At 35.6% G+C, this 9,711-nt stretch overlaps 1 protein-coding gene across 1 annotated transcript; it reads right to left on the bottom strand.

Annotated features, from left to right (window-relative positions):
* Positions 1-2,054: 2,054 nt before the first annotated feature.
* LOC140954692 (uncharacterized) lies at positions 2,055-5,411 on the bottom strand. The gene is made up of 8 exons (XM_073405192.1): positions 4,941-5,411; positions 4,703-4,757; positions 3,659-3,762; positions 3,443-3,561; positions 3,191-3,245; positions 2,538-2,600; positions 2,266-2,371; positions 2,055-2,206 (listed from the first exon to the last, which is right to left on the bottom strand). The coding sequence occupies exons 1-8, from the start codon at positions 5,409-5,411 to the stop codon at positions 2,055-2,057; spliced, it is 1,125 nt and encodes a 374-aa protein (XP_073261293.1).
* Positions 5,412-9,711: the final 4,300 nt, after the last annotated feature.

The following is a 9,711-nucleotide window of genomic DNA, read 5'->3' on the forward strand; positions in this document are numbered from 1 at the left end:
GTTGTTGCTGACTCAGAATTCATAAAAGCAACCCCTATCGCTGCCAATTTACAAATCGGTAGCAGCGATGGAATCGTTTTTTATTCGACTTCATCCCTTTGGCCAAACATAAAGCTTACGCTAGGCTTTTCTCCTTTGTAACACTTCCTAGCTGAAACCTTTACACATAATGACAATAGTAATACTCCAATTCGTATCACAAAAGCATGAACAATGCACCACCAAATCTCAACATGCATATTTGATTTAGGTTCTTCTGACTACTAGCTTAAGTTATACAAATCTATTCATCACACAACAAAATCAATGGTCAAAGGGCAATTTCCGTTTCAGCTACAACATGTTTCTTCAAGATTTATTATCAACATATTTTCATATAACTACATCAACCAAACATGTTGAATCACACCATTAACACAAGTATAATTCTATTTGGGTTTTTGCATGATCTAACATCTCTTATAACGTTGTCATCTATGCATTTTATTCCTTTAGTCCCTATTATGTTCAACCCTCACCATGGCTGACCAACTTTCCAAGTTTGTGTATTCAAATTTGCAATATTTCTTTTGTTAAATATTCTGGAATTAAGTCCCCGATTCAGCCCTGTTTTTTGTCCCTCCTTTTTAGCTTAGTTCTTTCCATAACAGTTGGAGTAACATTTCTAAGCCATGCAACATTCCTTTTTAGTCAGTTGGACATGGTTCATACCTCATGGATTTAGTATTTTTGGGACGGGTTTGACAACATTTCTCCCCTTCTGCTCCCGATTTGCTTCTTCTTATTCCTCTCTTTTGGTTTTCTCCTCCTTCTGTTAGTTTCCCATCGATTTTAGGCCTCTACTCCCTTCATGTTTGCAGCTGTCCAGCATCTTGTCAAGCTCTCCCTTCTCTCTCTCATGACTAAGGCACATGCAATAGAGTTGTTGAGCTCTCTTTGGGAAGGAGGAAAGAACAAGAGCATGCAACTCGTTTTGGGAAGGGGGAAGGGGGCAAAAACATGCAGCTTAATTTGGGAAGAGTGGGTAGCCACCCTTTCTCTCTCCTTGTATTTATAGCCCCCAAATTATTATGGGGTGTTTGGGACCCAAGCTGTCCTTACCCCCCCTTTTTAGGTTATCTTGGGCTGGTTTTTATTCCCATTCTCCCCTAGGATAGGCTGGTCCAATTCTAATTTTTCTTAGATATTACACTGTCGCTGCCAATTCAAAAATCGATAATAAAAAACTTCTTCACTATCGATTCATAAATCGGTAGCAAAAACTTTGCTGCTGCCGATTCAGAAATTGGCAACAAAACTGCATTGATGCCGATTTAGACATTAGAAGCCAAAACTTTTCCGTTGTCAATTCAAAAATTGACAGCAAAACTGTGACGCTGTCGATTCAAAAATCAGCAGTCGACTGTGTCGATGCCGATTCAAAAATCGGCAGCTAAAAACTATGTCGCTGCCAATTCAGAAATCGGCAGCCAAAAATTTTCCGCTGCCGATTTAGAAATCGGCAGCAAAACTATGTAGCTGCAGATTCAGAAATTGGCAGCCGACTGTGCCGCTGTCGATTCAGAATTCAGCAGCCCAAAAGTGTGTCGGTGCCGATTTAGAAATCGACAGTGATGATGGAGTCATTTCAGCTTTACTTTTTTTTTTTGGTGTTTACACAAATAAAATGTCTCCTCTCAAAATAAATAAAGTTTGATAGCCTAACTAATTAAATAAAACAAGTTTGTTGTTTCCGCATTCTGTCTAGTAGCAGCAAAAACCCATCTTAAAATAGATGGTTCTCTCTCGTCTTATTGAATTAGAAGGCATGCCATATATCGTTGGAAAGGTATGGAAGTTTAGTTTCTAGCCCAACTAGAATCATAGCAAAATTATATATGTAGCTTCAGTATGATCCAAAGAGTAACTAAAGGTCAAACTGTCTGAATTTAGTCTTCTTCTTCGAATTCTTATGTAATGGTCTTGGTTCCACCAACAAGCCCCTCTTGAACATGAATCAGATTAATCAAGGCTTGCTCTTTATTATTACAAATCCTCTTGAAGTCCACCTTAGCTTATGTATCTTGAAGAAGTCCATTGAAAGCTTCTTTGAACTTCTTAGCCCTAAGCCTAGTAACTAGACCAACTGGAACATCCAATGGATCCTTTGATGATTGGATCACATCATCCCCTCTCTCCTTAAAAGGATTCGACTTTGAATCATCACCTACATCAAACAAAGAAAGATAAAAAAAACATTGAATGTAGCACTAACACCATACTCACCTGGTATATCCACTTTGTAGGCATTATCATTAATCCTTTCTATGATCTGATAAGGACCATCTCCTCGAGGCATCAACTTTGATCTTCTTTGTTCAGGAAACCTTTCCTTCCTCATACGCACCGAAACCCAATTACTTGGTTCAAATCTCACCAATTTTTGTCCCTTATTGGCTTTGTTTGCATATTGTTCATTCTTCTTTTCAATTTGTTGCCGAATCTTTGCATGAATATCTTTCACCACCTATGATTTTTTTATTACCATCAAGACTAACCCTTTCATCAACAGGTAAAGGAATCAAATCTAATGGTGTTAAAGGGTTTAAACCATACACAATCTGAAATAGTGAATAATCAGTAGTAGAAGGCACACTACGATTATATACAAATTCAATGAATGGCAAACAATTTTCCTAATTTTTAAGATTCTTTTGAATGAGAGCCCTTAACAATTGATTCAAAGTCTGGTTAAAAACTTCAATTTGGACATCTATTTATGGATGACAAGTACTAGAATATACAAGTTTAGTTCCTAACTTACCCTATAAAACCTTCCAAAAGTAACTAAAAAACTTAACATCTCGATTGGATACAATGCTTCTAGGAAGACCATGTAGCCGAATGACCTCTTTAAAGAATAGTTAAGCTATATTTGTTGCATCATTGATTTTATGGCAAGCAATGAAATGTTCCACTTAGAAAATCTATCCACAACAATAAATATAGAATCTCTCCCTTTCCTAGACCTAGGTAGACCTAAAATGAAATCCATAGAAATATCAACCCAAGGTTTCTTAGGAACAGGCAAAGGTGTGTATAGTCCATTAGGCATCACCCTAGACCTAGCTTGTCTACATATTATGCATCTATCATATATTCTTTGCACATCTCTTTTCATATTAGGCCAATAAAAGTGCTCATGCAGAACCTTCAAAGTTTTAGTAATTCCAAAATTCCCCATTAAACCTCCCCTATATGCTTCCCTCACAAGCAATTCACGTAAAGAACAATGAGGCCAACATAATTTATTTTCCTTAAACAAAAATCCATCATGCCTAAATATATTTATCCTTGGCCGAAACCTTGCATGTGTCATATATAGCACCAAAATCATGATCATCAAGATACAACTCCTTAATATACTCAAATCCTAGTATTAAGAGTATTGAGAAGAACATACCTTCGTGACAAGGCATCAGCGACCACATTTTCCTGACCTTGCTTGTATTTAATCACATATAGAAAAGTTTCAATAAACTCAACCCACTTAGCATGTCTCTTACTTAACTTACCTTGACCCTTCAAATGTTTCAACAATTGGTGATCAGTATGTATGAAAAACTCTCAGGGCCACAAATAATGTTTCCAAGTCTCTAAAGTCCTCACTACTGCATACAACTCTATCATAAGTGCAATAGTTAAGAGTTGCACCATTGAGTTTCTCACTAAAATAAGCAATGAGCCATTTTTCTTGCATTAGAACAGCTTCAATACCTATTCCTGAAGCATCACATTGAATCTCAAAAGCTTTATTAAAATCAGGTAAAGATAGTAAAGGTCTGAAATCAACTTTGATTTTAACAAGCTAAAAGCATTTTCTTGTTCTTCTCCCCACTTGAAACCCATGGCTTTCTTAACAATTTCAATCAATAGAGAGGCTATCGTACTAAAGTCTTTAACAAATCTCCTATAAAAACTAGTCAAACCATGAAAACTCCTAACGTTTGTTATGGATTTTGGTGTAGGCCATTCTTGAATGCCTTAACCTTAGCCTCATCCATATCTATACCTTTTACAATAACCACATATCCAAGAAAAACAATCTTATCCATGCAAAAGTCACACTTTTTCAAAGTAGCATAAAAGGACTCTTTTCAAAGCACATCAAGAACTTGTCTCAAATGACCTACATGTTCATCAATCTCCTTAATATAAATCAAGACATCATCAAAGTAAATGACTACAAACTTACCAATAAAAGCACGCAACACATGATTCATGAATCTCATAAAAGTACTAGGTGCATTAGTAACTTTAAACGGCATGACCAACCACTCATACAAACCATATTTAGTTTTAAAAGCAGTTTTCCATTCATCCCTTTCTTTCATCCTGATTTAATGATAACCACTTTTCAAATCAATTTTCAAAAACAATTTAGAACCATATAATTCATCCAACATATCATCTAATCTAGGATGGGATGTTGATACTTTACAATGATGTTATTGATAGCTCGACAATCCACACACATTCGCCAAGTTTTGTTGTTTTTTGGAACAAGAAGCACGAGAACTGCACAAAGACTCATGCTCTCTTGAATGTATCCTTTCGACATCAACTCCCCCCACTTGCCTTTAAAGCTCTTTAGGATTGCTCCCATAAGCCGGCCTATTTGGTATAGATGCTCATGAAACAAAGTCAATTTGATACTCAATACCTCTAATTGGTGGCAAACCACTAGGAATGTCATCTAGAAAGACATCCTTAAATTCCTACAAAAGAACTTTAACAACACTAGGAACACAAGAATCTAAATCATCTGAGTTAAAGAATGCCTCCTTATACATAAGTAAAATCATAGGCAAGTCAGAAAGATATGCATGTTTAAGATCATTAGATTTTGCAAAACAATTAAGATGTTTCCCCACTTTTTCTACACACTCTTCTTTTCTCACCATTTCTTTCTTCTCTCCACTTATTTTCTCTTCAATCTCGACCTTCCTTTGATTTCTTTGTTCTTGGTTGTGACCCTCCCTTAATGTCCTAAGGGCCAAAACTTTGTTCCCTTTTGTTTTCAACTCAAGACTCACTTTCTTTTCTCTCTTCCTCACATCCTCACCATGTTGTTCAGCTTGTTTTTCCATTTTGGCGGAATCTTGTTGTTCCTCTACTTTGGCCGAAGCATGTTGCTCTTCCTCATAACACTTCTTCAATTGAAGTTGATCTTCATACACTTGCTTTGGTGAGAGTGGGGCAAATGTATAAATCTTGCCATCCTTCTCCAATGTATACTTGTTCTTAAACCCATCGTGCTTGGCTTTTCTATCAAATTGCCAAGGCCTCCCTAGTAATAGATGAGTAGCATGCATAGGCATAACATCACATAACACTTCATCCTTATATTTGCCTACTGAAAAAGAAATCATCACCTATTTATTCACCCTAACAACACCACATTCATTCAACCATTGAAGCTGATAAGGCCTCTCATGCTTTATTGTATAATCCCAACTTTTCATTGATTTGTGCCTCCAATTTCCCTACACTTGAAGCTATTTGCCTCATTTACTTCTCTAAGTTGTGAATGCTTGACCTTGTTTCTTGTTGAAAAGACATGACAGTTTGTTGCAAGCTCACTGTGTTAGAAGCCAAGGTTTCATCATCTCACGAAGATCATCACTCAATGACACCATAACATTGGAATTTGTGAATGTAGGGGGCTATCTCGCTTGATAATTCTGTTGGGACTGAAATCCACAGGGATGGAATTGTTGGGCTTGATTGCCTTGTTTAGGTGGGTTCCCACAGCGTAAGTTGGGATGATCTCTCCATCTGGGATTGTACGTGTTGGAAAAGGGATCATATTTACACTGGGGTTGTTTGTTGAATCCTCCATCAATTGCATAAGCTTGTTCAATGTAATCTTCTTACATTGTTGGGCACATATTTGAAGCATGTCCTTGTAAGGAGTATATGCTACAAACTTTCACCTGCTGTACATTTCCATAAGCCAAAAAACGCATAAGAGAAGTAAGATCATTAACTTTATTCTGAAGGTTAGCAATACTTACCTCATTTACCCATTTGCTTGGAAGGTCTCCATGCTTGCCAAATTATTTCAAGTTTGCTGCCATATTTGAGATCAATTGGCGCGCAACATCGGGTGTCTTATCTACCAATGCCCCTCCACTTGCTGCATCTGATGCTATGGTTAGTAGGCATAAGTCCTTCATAGAAATATTGAATGAGTAGTTGATCGGGTATCTGATGATGAGGGCATTGAATGCATAGTTGCTCAAATCTTTCCCAATACTCGAAGAGTCACCCCATGAGATTTTCGAATCCCACATATTTATTTTCTTATGCTGGCAACTCGAGAGGCTAGGAAATACTTTTCAAGAAAAATATTCTTTATGCAATTTTCCAAGTTGGCATTGTTGTTGATGTTTATACACAATGGTTGATTTCTCCATGTTGGGAGTAGTGAGCACTATGAGTGTCTGTTGTCGTGCAAAAGCCATAGTTTTGATGTGAGCTTCCTTTCATAACTTGCGTAAAGTGTTTTTTATTTCGAGATCTACCTGCAATTGTCTTTGGTTAATAGAATGGTTTACATGCACAAATCGTCAAGAAAACTTAAAAGAAATCAACCACACAATCAATTTAGAATAGTGCAAATTAAATGAAAATCCTATGCTAGAGCACAAAAACTACCTAAAAACAATAGACAATAGCAGAATTTAGCCTCAATAAGGTGAGGCTAGTGGCAAAAAGCCACTAGTCTTGTTCAAAACATCATTTTCCTTTAGGAAATAAAAGGTTAAGGCCTAATTCCACCAAAAAATTGTTTTGAACAATATCGCTGCAAGCAACATTGTTTTTGTTTCTTTTTTTTTTTTACAAAATAAAAAAACAATCATAGCATAAAAATAAACTAAAATTACTTCCCCAGAAATGACGCCAAAATTTATCGCGATGTCGCAGTCACACAAATTAATTACCCTAGCTTAAATAAACAAGATAGTATAGAGTAAGTAAGGGGTCGATCCCACGAGGAAGGTTTAGTTCAAATTTTTATGCTATACAATATGCAATTAGGGGACTTTGAGATTATCTAGGCTATAGCAGAATAAAACAATCAAGCTAAATTAAATAAATCAAAAAACTATCAATAGAACAAACCTTGGTTTCATGTCACGTGCACCTATAAAAATTAGAACTGATCATTGAAGACCACTTTATAATCTTAATCTTTATCTTTTCTTAACATTAGTTAGTTAACTGATCCGTAGTGTAACTAACTCTGACTAGTAAACAACCACAGTGTTCGCACTAGTAATTTTATTCAATGACAATCTTAAGAACTAGATAAATTGATTAATCTAAACAACATAATTGTCCACAGTTCATGTTTAATTTGTTCGAATGTTCACCCTAAGATTAATAACGTAGATCCGCCATAATTTATAAACTTCGTTGCTTCACAAGTTTATATACCACAACTTTGATTTTGATATCAAACTTAGCAATAGATTATCTACAATAATAATTTAGAGTCTGCTCTAGCAATGAAAATAAACAATCATAGGAAATAAGCATAGGAAAACAAACATAGTCATCATATAAACTGAAAAGAAAAGGTAAAATAAATCTCACAGCTCTTGAATTTCAAAGGTTTTTGTGTCCTTGCAACTAAGAAAAAAAGCTTAGCCTTGCATGTCTATTGAACAACTAATCAAAAGGAAAGAAGAATGCATGATTTCAGGTTATTAGAGGCAAGGGTGTGTTTTTCTTCTCTTCTGGCCGCCCCCTCTCTTCCTTTCTGTCTTTCTTTTTATTTGATAGGAAACCCTAATCCCTCTTTCCTACAAAATAGTCCTTACCTATATAGACAATTTACATTTAAGTAGTTCAATAACTATTTTCCTAAAAAAAAAGAGAGAAATAGCCTTGTATAAAATCCTTAAGCATTGACTTTAGACTTGGATGTTGGTTTGGATACTTTGGGAAGTAATTTAGAGTTGTTTCTTCACAAAACCTATATGTTGGCAGAATTCCTGTGTCATCTTAGAAAAAACATATCTCTGTCATGTGAGCTTTTTTTTTGCTGACATTTGGTAGGCTGATAGGTCTTTGAGTCACGAATCCAACAAAATTTAGTTTGAATCAAATGGACTTCTCTAGCTCAAGATATTCAAGTTGGAAAGGTCGAAGGTCAACATTAGCAGAATGCAAGATACTTTGTTTCGACTTTTAGAGCTTAGGCTTTGCACAAAACATCAATCGAAGGTCAAATCTGTTGATTATCTCCATTTTTTTTTAATCTTACATCTAAAAGTGCCTTCAAAACATAAAACAAAGAATATCAAGCCATTTTATACATAAAACATAGACAAAATACTATGTAAATGTGGGTAAAACTATCAAATAATATGATTGCATCAATACACATATATTATGTTTTTGTTTTCCACATAATAATCACCCATATTCCTTAAACAATCCAAAAGAATCAAAGAAAACAAAACAAAACTAAACAAAAAGATCAAAACACAAAATAGTAGCCAAAACAGTCTAACCATTTTGAGAAATGGTTTGATCGATTCTTAAATTGTTCTAGTCGTTTATCAAAATGACTAATACCATTATAATTGAGCTGGGGTCTTACAACATGTATATAGGGTGTTAAGGAATTGTTTTGATAATGTGTTTATAACATAATAGGGGATTGTTTGACAGTAGGTGTTAATGTAACGACTTGAAATTCCCATGTAACTTTTATATTTCTAATCATCATGTATGAGTATAATGGGGTAATTTTTCTTTTTTTGTGCAACCTGTCTAACAATACATCCCATTATTGATTCTTTGGTTTACCAAATTTATAGTAGAGTTTCCCCTATAACTTATACATTTCCTCAGGTCTTTTCTTATCCTTCTAGGTAACACAACATCAAATAACTTTATTGCATACACGCAATAACCTTTAGCCACCCATCAATTCAATTGTTTCTTTTACATCGGTTCTCACAATTCATCTTATATTCTTTCCATTTTCCATTTACTTAAAACATATGTTTGATGCTTACATAAACACTGTAAACACATAAAAAAAAATGGTCCAAACAACCCCACCGCCGCTGTCAATTTCTGAATCGATAGCTACACAACCTAATTGAAAGTTAGGAAAACAATCAGGTTGTCTTAAGGAGCCAAGAAGGAGGGGTAAAACTAGTTTTAGACAGACTAAAACATGGATAGGAACACCTTTAACCCAACCCCAAACACCCTACCTCAGTTTATGTGAAGTATGAAATTGTGATTCATTGCTGAAATTGAGTTGCCTGCAGTGAATTAACATTCGTTGATGAATTGTGTGTCCTGCAATGAATTTGGGGTTCTTTGCTGAAGTTGTATGGTCTGCAGCGAATTTGTAATTCGTTGCCTTGTGTTGCTTGCAGTGAATTAACATTCGCTGCTAGTTTGTGTGTCCTATAGCGAATTTAGGGTTTGTTGTCGAACTTGTATGGTCTGCAGAGAATTTTTAATTCGCTACCGAAATTGAGTTGGTTGTAGCAAATTAACATTTACTGCCAAACATGTGTTGTCCAGTGAATTTGGGACTCGTTACCGAAATTGTATGGTCTGTAGCGAATTTGTGATTCGCTGCCAAAATTCAGTTGCCTACAGTGAATTAACATTCGCTGTCGAATTGTGTGTCCTGCA

Source organism: Populus alba, chromosome 16 (assembly GCF_005239225.2).
Source record: "Populus alba chromosome 16, ASM523922v2, whole genome shotgun sequence".
Classification (NCBI taxonomy): Eukaryota; Viridiplantae; Streptophyta; class Magnoliopsida; order Malpighiales; family Salicaceae; genus Populus; species Populus alba.